Source organism: Tasmannia lanceolata, unplaced genomic scaffold (genome assembly GCF_043159265.1).
Source record: "Tasmannia lanceolata isolate RefF3 unplaced genomic scaffold, GAP_Taslan_0.1 ptg000037l, whole genome shotgun sequence".
Taxonomy (NCBI): domain Eukaryota; kingdom Viridiplantae; phylum Streptophyta; class Magnoliopsida; order Canellales; family Winteraceae; genus Tasmannia; species Tasmannia lanceolata.
The window spans coordinates 11,767,475-11,783,395 of record NW_027518714.1 but is presented as its reverse complement, the minus strand read 5'-3'; the positions used below and the strand labels follow the sequence as shown (position 1 = coordinate 11,783,395).

The 15,921-nt window shown below is 38.4% G+C and overlaps 1 protein-coding gene across 1 annotated transcript; it reads right to left on the bottom strand.

Moving 5' to 3' along the window:
• LOC143860112 (chalcone synthase 1-like) lies at positions 1-3,479 on the bottom strand. Its single transcript, XM_077370639.1, has 3 exons — positions 3,223-3,479; positions 1,535-2,008; positions 1-750 (listed from the first exon to the last, which is right to left on the bottom strand). The coding sequence occupies exons 1-3, from the start codon at positions 3,398-3,400 to the stop codon at positions 233-235; spliced, it is 1,170 nt and encodes a 389-aa protein (XP_077226754.1). The 5' UTR covers positions 3,401-3,479; the 3' UTR covers positions 1-232.
• Between the last annotated feature and the right edge of the window lie 12,442 nt (positions 3,480-15,921).

Below are 15,921 nucleotides of genomic sequence, written 5' to 3'. Positions count from 1 at the left end.
TACAAGAAAGAAACCAAGGCACTGCTCATAAATAATTGTACTATATATAGAACAAGGTTGTTAAACAATCCAATACGTCAGAGTACACTGCCAACCAAAGCCAATGTACCTGACACTTCTTTTATTTCTCCAAACATTAGATAAAAAGGCTAAAAAGAAAATGAAATATCATTGAAAATGGAGACAGAGAGAACCCTCCCTCCTCTCAGCAGAAGCATTTCATTGAGGGAGTCTAGACGCCCACGCTATGCAGCACCACAGTCTCGACGGTGAGCCCCGGTCCGAACCCAAACAGCACGCCCCACTCGAGCCCCTCCCCGGTCGTACCCAACCCTTCCTCCTTAGACTTTCTCCTCATCTCATCCAATATAAACAGCACACATGCGCTCGACATGTTCCCATACTCGCTAAGTACGTGCCTTGTGGCCCTCAACTTCTCCTCCTTCAACCCAAGCTTCAGCTCCACCTGGTCCAGAATCGCGGGCCCACCCGGGTGGGCCACCCAAAACAACGAATTCCAATCCGAAATCCCCAATGGCTCAAATGCCTCCACCAAACTCTTCTCTATATTCTTCGAAATAAGCCCTGGTACATCTTTCAGAAGGTGGAAGGTAAGCCCAACCTCTCTAAGATGACCGTCGATAGCTCCGTCGCTGTCAGGGAGAATAGTTTGAGCGGCTGAGATCATCTCGAACAGGGGTTTCTCCACACCTGGCACTGGATCTGACCCCACGATCAAGGCGGCCGCACCTGTTGAAGCATAAATGATTAAAATAAGCAACTCTAACAGCTTAAGCCCACTTTGTTTAAGATATGACAACGGATTGTGAGTGCTAAACTGATTAGTGGACTCAACTTTAAATGTAATTTTGAGTGTTTGGCACTCGTAATCTGTTGTCATAATCTTAAATGAAGAGGCACTCGAGCTATTGTCTCAACCGAATATTTCCTTGATATTAAAGATCCACCTGTGTTCGGCCAGAGATTTTATATGATGTAAGCCCGTATAGTACATTATTTTAATTTCAAATAGTACTGTACGGCTTACACCATAGGATGGTCGAAGCCGTCCATTTGATAGGCCGCATCGTAAATACGTTGTGCTCCAAAAATCATTTTCATTGGATCATCCTAGCCCTTTGGTTGGTTTCTCCATCTCACCCCATAAATCACTAGAATTCGTTTTCAATAGAATCTTATGCAGTAGTCACAGGTTCCGCCGTTTCTTCTGATCCATTTGACATGTGCAATTTCTTTTCCGTCAATAAGCCTTGCAATTTGCACTTGAATTCCTTTTGCATATAGGGTTTGGATCATCCAATGAAAATGATTTTTGAGGCACACCGTATTTACGATGTGGCCCATCAAATGGATGGCTTGGATCATCCTATGGTGTAAGCCGTACAGTATTATTTGAAAAATACTGGACTATACAAGCTTACACCATATAAAACTCGTTCGGCCAATCCCAACAAAAAATAGAAGGGCCACATATGAGGGAGTATTGAATTATACATGATTAAAAAACACTAACCATCTCCGAACAAAGCCTGGCCCACAAGACTGTCGAGATGGGTGTCGCTGGGCCCACGGAAAGTAACGGCTGTGATTTCAGAACAGACTACAAGCACTCGTGCGCCTTTGTTGTTCTCGGCGAGATCTTTGGCCAATCGGAGGACCGTGCCGCCTGCGAAGCAGCCTTGTTGATACATCATGAGGCGTTTGACGGAGGGGCGCAAGCCGAGGAGCTTGGTGAGCTGGTAGTCGGCACCGGGCATGTCGACGCCACTAGTGGTGCAAAAGACTAGGTGGGTGATCTTTGATTTGGGTTGGCCCCACTCTTTGATGGCTTTGGCCGCGGCTTCTTTTCCCAACTTGGGGACTTCTACTACCACCATATCTTGTCTCGCGTCCAATGATGGAGCCATGTACGCGCATACGTTGGGGTTCTCTGTTAAGATCTCCTCATTTAAGTACATGTACCTCTTCCTGATCATAGATTTTTCGCCTGCGTCCAAAATGAGGATATGAAATCTGCATGTCCTTGTTTTTATAACCACACCTCTCATTATTTTATTGAGTTATTATTATAACCCCTTTTTTCCTGTTTTTTTTCCCCTAGGTAAGCTGGGATCGAACCTCAAACCCGACGTTCGAAGAACAAAGCCTTTAGCCATCGAGCTAGAGGCTCAATCCCCAGGTATTAAAACCCATTTATCTCTAATTTGGAGAATATATATCAATTACGCATCAAGAATTACTTACGATTTTTTAATGTTTTTTAAATTGTTCTCGTTGAGTCCTTAAATATAAGGGTTGGGCCTGTAGCTCAATGGTTGAGGCTTTGTTTCTCGATCAACCTTGAGGTCACTGGTTTGATCCCAGCTTACCAACCAAAAAAAAAAAAAAAAAAAGGTCCTTGAATACTATCACAAACTTTTGTTAACAAAAATGTCTTCAATCAATTTTAAAACCCGTCGGAATGTTTTTTCTATAGAATTTCCAAAAAAATGCTGAAGAGAAATGATATCTGCAGTCCATTGTTTTGATGACGACACTCTCCATTTTTTTAAGTGATTGAGTTTTGATAACTCATTATCTATTGAAAATTTTTCTATCATAGCTTTGGAATTATAAGTTTCTTAGGATTGAAAGAATTTTCTGGAAAAGGTAGAATCTTTCTAAAAAAATTTTACTTTTTTTTTACAAAAAAAAAAGAGAAGATAATTTGAATCAACCCTATTCAATTTTTATTAAGAGGACCTTCTATTTATAATTAAAAATCCCTATGAATTAACTATAATCATAATGTTTCCCTCTAAATTGTGTGATGAAAAAAAAAATCGTCCATGAATTAAGTGTAAAATAAAGAGAGGAATGCTCAATCATTTTTAATTGAAATTATCTTTATTTTCCTAAGTAGACAAAGAAAAAAAGAACCCCCGGGGGAGGGGGGGGGGGGGGGGGAGGAGATTTTATCCATCAGAGGGGAAATATCATTTCCCTTTTTTCTTAGGAAAAACTTTATTTATGGATGCTTTCTGTGTAAAATTTGCCAACTCCATTCACTCAGAACAAATGAATTTTAACAAAAATCGTACCACACCTCCTGCATGCACTCTACCAAAACCAAATTAGAAGATTTGATCTTGATCTGATTTTATTCTCTGATATCTAATGCTAAACATGCACTTAGGGGGTGAACATAGAATTAGTACTTACACATGCGCTTGAACTTCTCTTTGAGCTCAGTCTTGTGCTCACTATTGGTGATCCTGAAGTAGTAGTCGGGGTAAGTGCTCTGGTCCACACAATTTGGCGGCGTTGCCGTTCCGATGGCCATCACTGTTGCGGGGCCGTCGGCCCTCTGTGACTTACGGATGTCATCAATGCTCACCATCTCTGATAACTCGTACTTGGGAAGGCTGATTGTGTTGTTGCTTATGTGAGGAAGTGAGGGGATGGATTGAAACTTCAAGCGTTGGATAGGTTCATATAAGGAAACTGAGGTGGTTGGAAGACACGTGCTTAACTACCCGAATCCAAGTTCACACTACTTAGTTGGACGAGTGTGCACGTGACTAATGGGTTTGCTGTATCCGACACTTCTCTCCTTCCAGCCAGTCAACGAATTAAAAATAGGGTGCAACTTGGGCGGTTCAAACCGACGGGTTCAACTCGGGAAGAATTCGGGTTTGGTTGAGTTCAGGTCTGGTTCGGATTGGGTTTTCTCAACCCGGGTTGAGCTCGGGTCGGGTGGTTGCTCGGGTCGGGTTCGGGTTGGTGATGGCACTACTCTTCGTCGTTTTATGCCAGGTGCTATTACAGTTCACAAAAGGGAAAATGATATATTCACCCTTTTTTTCTTACTTAGGACAGCTCCCTCTGATGTAAAAGAGTAGCGATAAATACAGTAGAGGAGGTTGTACCAAGTAAAAAAGAGCCCCTTAAAAAAAAAAGCTCTTAGCAGCCAATAAGAAAAGCCTAAAACAAAGTGATCAGTGCCATTATCAAAGACAGATGCAATAGTGTGGATGGGCCCACCTTTTTTAACATAGGCGGGTCAATTGTTTTGGCCAGAGAGAGAAACTCTTGAAAAGTATGTTGTATACTTCTTCTTCTTCTTCTTTTTTTACTTTTTTCTTTTTCCAAATTTGCAGTCCTGTTAAAAACATTCGAGCCTCTTTGGGTCAGTGCAATTATAAAAACATGGTTGTGTTGATATTATTCCCTATTTAAAACCTTATAAATATGAAGTTTATTTTAACCATTAAATATCTAATGAATGTAAATTTCTTTATAGCAATTTCACAGAATGTTATTTCTTGTCTAAATTTTACAAAAGAGAACTGCCACCTCAAATTAATTAAATGAATTAAGACAAAATCTGCTAGTAAGTGAGCCTCTGCGGCTATTCTTTCCTGCAAAAGTTAGCTGTGAGATAGCAAATCCCACAAAAGACTTTTGCAGGAGAGAACAACCTCTCCTGCAAAAGTCAGCCGTGAGATGGCTTTCCCCGAAATTGCCTAGCATATCCATATCTTAAACAAAATTCCTCTAGGCCCCGTTTGGATACCCCTTGGATTTGGATTTGGAGGTGAATTTGGATTTTCAAAATCCATGGATTTGAAATCAAGAATTTTGAAATTCACAAATTTATAAATATTGCCGTTTGGATGACGACGTATAGATTTGGATTTCAAATCTAAATTATTATTTTTTGTTTGGATGCTCTTTGGATTTGAATTTGAAATCTAACAAAACCAAAAGCCCTAAAATACTTGATAGTGGGGCATTTCAGCATTTTTCCATGATCAGGGGTATTCTAGTCATTTTACCCTATATGGGTCTATTTTGATCATTTTTTATATAATAAGGGTGTTTTAGTCATTTTGCATGACTCAGGGTATTTGGTCATTTTCACCAGGTATAGGTGTATTTCGGTCATTTTGCATGACCCGGCGGGGGTATTCTAGTCATTTTACCTAATATGGCGTATTTTTAACATTTTTATCTCATGAGGGTATTTTTAGTCATTTTTCATGAGCCATAGGTCATTTTTACTTGATATAAGGGTATTTCGATAATTTTCCATAATCTTGGGGTATTTTAGTCATTTTTACCATATATGAGGTTATTTTGATCATTTTATGTCATAAGGGTATTTTAGTTATTTTGCACGACTCGGGGGTATTTTGTCATTTTTACCTGGTATATGAGTATTTTTAGTCATTTTACCTAAAATGACGTATTTTTATCTCATGATGGTATTTTTAGTCATTTTAGTCATTTTTTATGAGCCATGAGTCATTTTTACTTGAACTGGGGGTATTTTAGTAATTTTTCCTGATATTGGAGTATTCTAGTCATTTTACCCTGCATGGGTTATTTTGATCATTTTTATGTCATAAGGGTATTTTAGTCATTTTGCACGACTCAGGGGTATTTTGTCATTTTTACCTAGTATAGGGGTATTTCGGTCATTTTGCCTGACATGGGTTTTCTAGTCATTTTACCTAATACGATGTATTTTGATTACTTTTTAATGTTATGTGGGTACTTAAGTCATTTAACACTTTTTTTGATATATTTTGGTCATTTTAACCTCTTACGGGTCAGATTTAGATTTATAAATCTAAAAAATTACACGAACATGAGGACTTTGTAAATCTTGTGGATTTCACCCAAATCCAAATCCAAATCCAAATGTCATAAAGGCTTGCCAAACGCCGGATTTGGATTTAAAAATCCAAATTCACCTCAAAATCCAAATCCAAGAGGTATCCAAACGGGCCCCTATAAATATTATATACCTTATAAATATAGGTTTCCTTGTAGCTAGCTAGTAAATACCTTGAATTTAAAGCTTTGGCTCTATTTTTACGTCAAATCTATTCATAAAGCGCATATTTTTCTTTTTTACACATTGCCCATGTTGTTTCCTTGTAATGTTACATGCAAATAATGGCTAGAAATAGTTTTATATCTGTCTTAAATGACCTTAATAACCGGTTTACAAATAAGATTAAGTTAAAATAGTTTTATCTGCAAATAATTAAGGGCTAATTTTGGTGCATGGTATTCGAAGAGGCCCGTCATATCCAAATTGATTCACATTTGAATTTGAATTTTTTAGCATATTGAGTATAGTTGCAATGTTTAAATCTAGGGGAAAAAAATAACAAGGCAATTATTTGTGATTACGGAAATTTCATACTTGATTCGAAAAAATTGGGAATTTTTTTTGTAAAATACATAGAAAATAATAACAAATAGATATCGAGATAAAAAGAACGATGCCAAATCTACCCCTTTTAACCTCATCAGTGTGTGTTTAATTAATATTATATATATTTTATGACTACTGAATGTTTTCGTCTTATACAGTTTAATTTGATCATAATTAACACCGCTAAAAAGGCGCCTTCCTAGTAATTAAATGGAGAATTTATTATCTCTCAAACAAACATAGGGGAATGTTTAAAATCATTAATTAATGAATTATTGAAAAGTTTACAATTAATCAAGAACTAATTTAAATTTTGAAAATTCAAATATATTTTCATAAAATAATGACAAATTTTACAAAAGTTTTTTATTTAAGACTTACAAAAAATGGCAGGTTCCATTTTTGGATATTTACAAACCACAAAGTTCATGTTTTTAACTTTTTATGACTAAATTCTTAAATTCTTCTTAGGTAAAAATGGAGCATAAGCTTCAAATATAGGGTATTTAATAGCAATAAAGAAATTTTCATCCATGAGGTAAATAATAGTTCTAGAGAAATAAACATGTGTAAGATATTTAATAACTATAAAGGAATGCATAATTAATAAAAGCTTTGTAATAGTTAAAGAAACTTTGCCATTATAAGGTGGTAAATAACCTTGAAGGTCCCCCAAGTTTACCCAGTATACATGCAAAATATATGTGTTTTATGAATTTTGATAAAAGGAATGTAGCATGAGTAATGCGGGCGAAAACCAACAAGAACATGCGATTTCTGCCATACGTACTTTCTTTTATCATCCATATTAAACGAAAAAAAACACATTATTGGACTTTGGGATTGGATTGAATTTAGGGTTGGCCTACATGCCAGTACTTGCGGATTTTTTTAATATCAAGGAGCTAGTTTTGAACCCAGGGCCATTGCTTTGATACCATGACAAACGATCAATTACTCCAAAAGCTTAAGCAGTTGGAAATGGAGTTGTTTAATCTTTTATACCACCTTCTTACTACAAGTCTACAATGCTTTGGAGAGAGGCTCTCTTACACGATATAAACAAAAGCTAGTAATTAAAGTCTCTCTCTCTCTCTCTCTCTCTCCAAATAGCAGTAGGACGAATACATTAGAGTCCCCTACTCTCTCCCTATTTCTGTCTCTTCAAATAGCAACAGGAGGGATACCTACTACGCTTTGGAGAGTCTCTCTTTCCTGATATAAACAGAAGCTAGTAAAGTCCTCTCTCTCTCTCTCTCTCTCTCTCCCTCTGCCAAAAAAGAAAAAAATAGCAATAGGGCGAACGCCTTCCAATGCTTTGGAAAGTCTCTCTTACCTGATATAAACAGAAGCTAGTAAAGCCATCTCTGTCTCCAAATAGCAATAGGATGAATACCTTCTTACTTCAAGGCTTTGGAGAGAGTTTCTTTTAACAGATATAAAAGAAGCTAGTAAAGCTCTCTCTCTCTCTCTCTAAGTATAAAAGATTACTTAACGCCTTCTTCAAAAGGCTTTTGAAGTAATTGGTTGTCTGACATGGTATCATCAGAGCAAATTGCCTAGGTTCAAACCTCCTTTATGTTAAAAAAATCCACATGTAATAGCCAACCCAAAAAAAGAGGGACCACATGTGCCACGTGTAGGCCTACCCTAAAAAATGGGGCCACACATGAGGAGGAGTGCTAAAGTATAACAGATTACATAACGCCTTCTGCAATAGGTTAAGCTTTTGGAGTAATATTTGTTCTCCCCCCGCGCTCTTTATAGAGCAATAGGACAAGTACCATTTTAGAATGTTTCTAATTCTGGTTTGTGGCCTTGGCACAAGCAACAACCTATGTGAAATAGCAATAGGACAAGTACCTTGTTAGAATGTTTCTAATTCTGGTTTGTGGCCTTGGCACAAGCAACAACCTATGTGAAATAGCAAGTGGTGCCAGGTCCATTTGATTCTTGACAACTTGCCATTTTGTGGGTTAAAATTACTAATTTCCATAGTTAGTTGCTAAGGTTAAGGTTTGAGAGACATGAAAAGGAATATATATTCTTGGGAAGGAATGAGCGTGATGGGAGCTCATTCTAACAACCCAAGGGCCTAGCTTCTAGCAGTAGTAAACACTTCATAAAGAAATCCATCGTCCTAGACTTGTACAAGGGAGGAGAAGACCTGGATGTCCTTGAGCACATCTAGAGTTCAGGAACCCAAGTGAAGATGCTACAAAACATTATGCTAAATGGAAACAGGTAAGTGGATTTCTTATTATTTAATCTGATTATTTTTTATTTTTAACGACTTTTAGGCTAAAAGACAGAAACTTGGGCGTTCGGTTGCTGCACTCTAGTGGAATGAGAAAATTACGTGGAGGGAAAGTTGGATGATGTGGAGGGAAAGTTGGACGCATCTTCTCACTTTTAAAATCCTACTGTGAGGAGAGGATTTTGAGCTTGGGAAAAGGAAAACAAATTTTCAGGCTTGGATTCCTTCCTTTTCTTGACAACAGAATGACTGGATGTTGTTCATTTTCCATATCCAACTATTTTTTTGGGCTTGGATTCACAACCCGTATCTGTTCGTTTTCTCTTTTCATTTTCTTTTCTTTTCTTTTTTTCCACATCATTTTCCTTTCCTTTCCCACACACGACTAACAAACGAACACAGCCTAAGGCAATAAAGGTTATCAATTGATATCAAAGCTTAGTTGCAAGCCATATAAAAATAAAAAAGACTAAATTTTTCTTCAATTCTAGAACATATGGTGCGATCAACAAAAAATTAATTTCCTTTGGCGATCAGATGCTGTCACCAGTGATCCTCTACTATAATTATAATCATCTGTTGCCGGAGGAGCTCTCCTTAATGGTTTGGAAAAGATCCAACGGTCGAATCTCCAAATTATGGTCTGAACTTGCTGCCAACATTAAAAATAATGCAAAGAATATATATTTTAATGGGATTTGCCAAGCAACTTGGCGGAAAACCATTTCACGCTCCCTTATCCAAGAGAAAAAAAAGCCACATGTATGCATATTTTGTCTTACTCATTTAATTCATCTGAGGTAGCTCTTCTCTCTTGCAAAAGTAAGCCATGAAATTGCCTAGCAAATCCCTATTTTATGAGTGCAGTCGCATGTTGCATCTTAGTACTCCTACGCAAAATCAGGTGGCTAGGGTGCAACTTGAGTGGGGCTCAACCGAACCCAACGTGTTTAACCCTAATTCGGACAAACCTAGCCCGATTTAATTCTGGGTTGGGTTAGGGTTGAGGCCTTAGGCAACCCTATCCCACCCGAACCTGACCCAACCCCAAACAAAATATCCATTTTTTATTTTTTGCATTTTTTTTTCTTTTTCCCCTGTTGCAACCCGAACGGACCTGACTTAAAAAATCAGGTTAGACGGTCTGGATTAGTGTTGAGAGATTTAAGGGCGAACTGAGTTAAGATTGGCACTTCTCAAGGTTAGATTGGACTAAGGTTGAAGTAATGCTACCTTGGGTTTGGGTTAGGGTTGGCCTCAACCTGACCCGACCCAACCAAGCCTGAGTTGCACCCTTATCAAGTACAGGGTCACATGGTATATAAAGTTCGGGACAGTGCTGGAAGTGGCCAAGCAGTACTAGAATTCTTTCTTTGATTTCTCATCTTTATACTTAAAAAGGGAGATCTTATAACAAAGCAAAAAGGAAAGTTGCAAAGCCTATCCAAGTGAGCGGCAGAAAGTAGCAAGTTGCAAGTATTTTTAACTAAGTTGGAAAGATGGTGTTGTTTAGCTTCTCAGATGCATGTTTTGGGTTTTGCAGAATCAATCAATCGAATGCCACCTAAAAATCCCACCAATACTCTAGTGGAGACACCTTACATTCCACAATTCTCACTTTTGTGGGTTAGTTGCTTCAAAAAGTGGGGTTTAAAGTGATTCTAATTAGAAAACAGAATCAAACAAAGGAACTAATATTTAATGACATATACTACTCTTTTGTATTGATTCGTTTGTCATCTTAAGACAAAGGAATGTCTGGTAAAATGCTCAAGACGTTAAAAAAATAAAAAAATCTTTTGGAAACACCCCTGTTTTTTAATTTAAAAACAAAGAAAAAGCTAAAAGAGCTGTAAGACTCTTTCCTATAAGAATTTTTTTGGGCCCTGCTTGGCTGCTTGTGCCTTGTTTACATGAATTAGATCCATTGATTAGCAGAAATTTCTCCTTGCCCTCTTGTACCCTTTTGTTGCTTAGACTTTCTAGGTGGGGTGCCTTTCTAATAAAATCTCACCAACTCAACTCAACTCAACTCAACTAAGCCTTTCTCCCAAACTCAACTAAGCCTTTTCATGAAATTTTCTAATGAAAAAAAGATCCATTGATCTGAAGAAATGAAGAAATGATATGATAACACCTTGATCAGGTGATCACGAGCCCTTGATCTATTGACCCTTGTTTATGGTTCTACCAAGAATATCTAAACATTTGAGCTTTATAGCCCTTTGTTTTTTTACACACGAGATATTACAGGATGAGAGTCCTCATGATGATGTTCATGATGTTCTACAAGATTAAGGATTTGATTTCAAATGGATGTCCCCTTGTGGGACCCAAATTGACTGTTACAATTGATCCTGACACTGACTGTATGTCTACCCAGCTATTTGCCGAAAGTCATTGTTTGCAAAGGAGACAATCCGAACAGTGATTGCCACATCACGAGATCAATGGTGATGGTCGATTCTAGGGTATTTGTGCAATCAAGACCGTTGATCTTGAAGAACATCACGAGGTGACCCATCATATTGTAGCTGGAGGTGGCCAGCCTCATCATATTGTTCTTGTTGAGTCTGTTTTTTTGGAGGTAATTTTTTTGCCTGGTACTGATTTTATGCAGTTCTTTTCACAATTTGAATTTCATGCAAGGCCTATCAATGGCGGGGACCACAAATGAGTAGTTTAGGTTGGGGTATTGTTGTACTTTTTTCTTCGCGTGTATTTTGCATGAAAATACACTTGTGGCCAGCATTTAATTTCCATTTAAAATGTCATTAATATTTTTATATGTGCTAATGTACTATACATAAATAAAATGATTTTGAGGTTGGCCATGGATAGGGGTGCAACTGTTGGGTATATAATATAACCCATGTATGTTCTAATATAGGCCCAATAGGTAATGGATCAGGTGTAGTGGGCCCATTTGGGCTGGAGCCCATTAACCTCTTATAACCCTAGTGTATCTCTATATATAGGGGCTGGAGGCAACAAACTTGGTATTTCAAAATAGATACCTTAGGTGTAATGCTTTAAGCATCCTTGCTTAAACCCTAATTACTCTAACAATCTTAAAGCATTAATCCCCTCTCTCACGTTTGAAAGATTTTTTTTTCTTGATAGTGGGTTTTAATTCGTTGTTGGATTCTTTTGGACGGGGGTTTTCTTCTCTCACTCCATCGTTTTGATTTGGGTGTTGAGTTATCTTCTCAACAAGAATCAGTTTGGGCGTTTTGAAACCGAAAGAAGGGAGAGGAAATACTCTGTTTCAACAACGATTTGGGTTTGCCGAGACGACCAATGGTGAACAGAGAGGCGTTGAGAGCCCAAAACAGAGAAGAAGGGAAAAGAATCCCTCGAACGACTCTTACTCTGTCAGATCCATGTTTCTAAAAACCTAGGGTTTGGGATTCTTCTCCCAGTCCCTCTCTATCTGTTCATAATTTGCGATTTAGCTATGGAGAATGCCGATTAGGGCACGTTAAATCTATTCACGAAGCTCGATCTGAAAGAGATTCGTGAGATGTTCCGATTCGAAGAAGAGAAGAAGTTGTGGAAACGACTCCTGATCCTCGCCCTTTGGTTCTTCTCCGGCTCCCAAAATCCATGGCCGAAGCTCTGTCGATAATTTCGGCAGCTGTTTCTTCGTAATCTCGCTGACAAGCTCTAAGAGAAGCGGAAGAATGCCGCCCTAGAGGCTTCTTAATCGGTTGGGGTTCTCTTCGTGGAAGAGTTCGATTTACCATCTCTCGTTGCGGCCAGTGCCATTTTTGCCGGATTTACAAGCTTCCTTCTCGGATTCTCGCCGGATCAAATTGGTTTAATATTTACCATCCCTTGTGGCTGATTCTTGGCTAGTGGCCGGTTCTTGTGGTCGTTGGTTTTCACACGCTGCCGATTGGGATAATTTTTCACAAGCCAGTTCTTGGGTGGTGTTGCCGCCGCCGTTTCACACCAGTTAACCCCGACCTGTTCACGTGGTTCGGTTCTTGGCTTTGATTCTCGTGATTCGGTTCTTGATTTTCGTCAATCAGGTGCACTCTTTCCAATTTTTAATTTCACCTAAATATTAAAATGGAAAAGAATTCTATGCCTTTTGAGATGGTCAAACTTCAATCCTTTGGTGGGTCTGAGTTTAACTCTTAGAAGCGAAAGACTCAATTCAGTCTAAAATATATGAATTGTTTTTACACCGTTTTGAGTACCTTTGCTGAGACGGATGAAGAAGTTGATGAATCTCAATGGCTTAGAGATGAGGATTTCTGCAAAGACTACTTGTTGAATTGTCTTTCAGATCGTCTTGCAGAAACCTATAGTAAATTTAACACTGCTAAAGCAATATGAGACAACTTAGATGCTCAATTCAAGAAGGAGGAGGAATTGTCCGAGACCCATCTTGTGGACAAATTCATGGATTTCAAGATTCAAGAGGACAAGGAAATCACTCCTCAAGTGAATGATCTAGAGAATTTGAGATCTAAGTTGCATAATGAAAAAATAGTTGTCTGTGATTCGTTTCTTGTGGGTGTAATTATATATAAGTTACCATCTGCATGGCATTCTTTCAAAACCGAGATGTATCGGAAAAAGGTGCAACTGGGATTGGATGATCTCAAACGATTCATTCGAATCGAAGATGAGAATCGAGCTAGGAATAACTTGGAGATGGTTAGACAGCAACAATCTGCTGCTAACTTGGAGCTAAGAATAACTTAGAGATGCATAGAGTTCACTTTTTGTGGAACTTTATTTTGGATCTCGATGAGAATCATACCTCATGAATGAATTCATCTAAGATCAGTGGGGTTCACTTATATGTGAAACTACCTTTTGGTTGAATTTAGCTTGTTGTATATCTAAAACTCTTGGTTTGTCATAAAATGATTCATGTTTTCTGTTGGATTACAGATCTTTTATGATATAGACCATATGGTGATGTGGATGATTCAATATTTTGTTTTGAACATTACACTATCTATCTATTGGATTGTGCTATATGTAGAACATAGGAGGAGATTGTTGGGTATATAATATAACTCATGTATGTTCTAATATAAGCCCAACAAGATAATGGACCGGTGTAGTGGGCCTATTTGGGCTAGAGCCCACTAACCTATTAAAACCCTAGTGTATCTCTATATATAAGGGCTGGAGGCAACAAACTTGGTATTCCAAACTAGATACCTTGGGTGTAATGCTTTAAGCATCCTTGCTTAAACCCTAATTTCTCTAACAATAGATACCTTGGGTGTAATGCTTTAAGCATCCTTGCTTAAACCCTAATTACTCTAACAGCAACTTGGGTCGGGTCGGGTTGAGCTTTTGCTAAAAAACAATTGGAATCAACACTAATCCGACTTGATTTTGAGGTAAAAGCTCAACCCGAATTCCAAAAAATCAACAAGCTCAACCTGAATTCCAAAAATTCAACCCGAGCTGCAACCCTAGCCATGGATGGCAGCATTCGAGCGATTGTCACTTCCGTGCCTTGCAAGTGAGCCACATTACATGTACGATGGTGCCCACATGCAGGTAATGGCTAGCACTCCTTTACATATAATGAGAAAATTTGGATAGCTTATCTAAAACTTTATAAATGCAAAATTATCTTTAACATTAAATATCACTGGTTACTATACACGATCAGCCCATGTAATACATTATTACATATGGGTTCAATTGGGTTCAATTGGTTTTGGGCCATTGGGCCATCTATCTTAGCTCAACTGATAGTTTTGTGATTAGTATATATGTGTGTAAATAATCAGAGTAATTATAAAAATCAGGAAAAATGGCATACCTTGATTCGTAGCGCAGCGGATGATCGTATTGCGGATTTGGACATTCTTAAATCGTCGACCAATCGATCCACTCCCTGTTCACCTTTGAGTCCAATGGCGCTCTCTTTCCCATTCCAAATTCTAGAATTGTATTGCTTAAAAAAAGTGCCAGGGAGTGGGATCTCTTTGGCTTTTATAGACTGTCCCTAAAACCTTGGAGCTAAGGTTAGGTCTATCATTTCCCAATTTGTGAGGGGCAAATTGGTCTGCTTTTTAATCACCAACTTAGCCATCATCCGTTGGTGCTCCTATAAAGCCACGGTGTGCACTACCCTCTGATAATTTCCCAATTAAATACATTTATTAAACCCCTATTTTGAGTTGAGTGAACCAAAGGGATTTAAACGTTTTTCCAATTCCATATATTTTCGTACTTCCTCAATTCAAAATGGTCCTCGACTTGACCAGCCAAAAGGTTCCCACGACGTAATTATTCGAACAGAAATCACGTCGCTTATTTTTCATCAAAAACATTCCGATAAAAATTCCAATTTGGCTCGATCAATCATCAAGTATTATCAGGGTAATTATACTTAATTAGAGTGCATCCGTTGGGCGCCCTAAACACACTCAAATTAAATATAATTAAATGTATACTAATTGGAAATTCCACACTTAATTCCTTAACTTCGATCGGTACATTGCAATGACTCCCAGCATGGGCATTCGTCATTCTGTCCCGTGTAGTGCTGTATGTCCCATACCAAAGAGTTCACCACAATGACTTCTCTAATTACGGATATTGCGTACACACTATCGTATTACAGTGCACGTAATTCAAACGTATTCCGAAAAAAACGTAAAGAGCCCAATTCCGTTGAATTACTATATCGGATCCACGCACATGTGTGTATTTCCACATGTTGTGAATGAATACATTCTACTGTGAGACACACCAAACACACTAGTCCATGTGTTTCCTCAGACACATAGGGTCAGCCATCTTCAGGAGCCGATCCCTTCAAATCTACCCTAGCAGAGCAGTCCAAGTACCACATTCCCGGGCTTCAAATTATTCCATTCGCAGGTCCCATGGTCCTATCACCACTGCGATGTGTTCCGTGGTCTTATCCCGGCACTAACTTGGTCGTTCACATTCATGACACCCCACTTACCGTGGAAATATAGGTCCAATCCAGCTAAGGGGATTTTGTAATATTCCACCAGTCACACGATGTAAATTAGAGTAAAGTGAGGATATGAATTGGTCTTGCAAGGCCATAAAAAAATGCAACAAAAATCCAACAACGTGGGGCCGGACCATTTCCTTTTAACCCATAGGACGTCTATACAGGCCTCGCTAGTGTATAACTGGCTACTATACATGTGCGACTCATTACAATTTGGCAACGTGGTCAACATCTTAGACCCACTAGGGGGCATATATTCACAGTAGGCCTAATAGGCTAGTGGGCGTAAGATGTTGACCACGTTTTTTTTTTTTTACCCATGAAGGAAAAACGTCGTCAACATCTTAGGCCCACCAGGCCTAATACTAAGCCATTAGGCCTAATGTGAATACATGCCCCACTTTTATATAACTCATTACTATATAACTAACAAGATTTTATTTGGTGTAAGGCCTTACAACAATA

What these genes read in the sequence shown, in the direction of transcription:
- LOC143860112 (XM_077370639.1), bottom strand. Translation starts at nt 3,400, where the DNA reads ATGGTGAGCATTGATGACATCCGTAAGTCACAGAGGGCCGACGGCCCC. An exon ending in AGAGAAGTTCAAGCGCATGT is followed by an intron (nt 2,009 to 3,222) that starts GTAAGTACTAAT and finishes TTTTGGACGCAG; the next exon opens with GCGAAAAATCTATGATCAGG. An exon ending in CCAGGCTTTGTTCGGAGATG is followed by an intron (nt 751 to 1,534) that starts GTTAGTGTTTTT and finishes ATGCTTCAACAG; the next exon opens with GTGCGGCCGCCTTGATCGTG.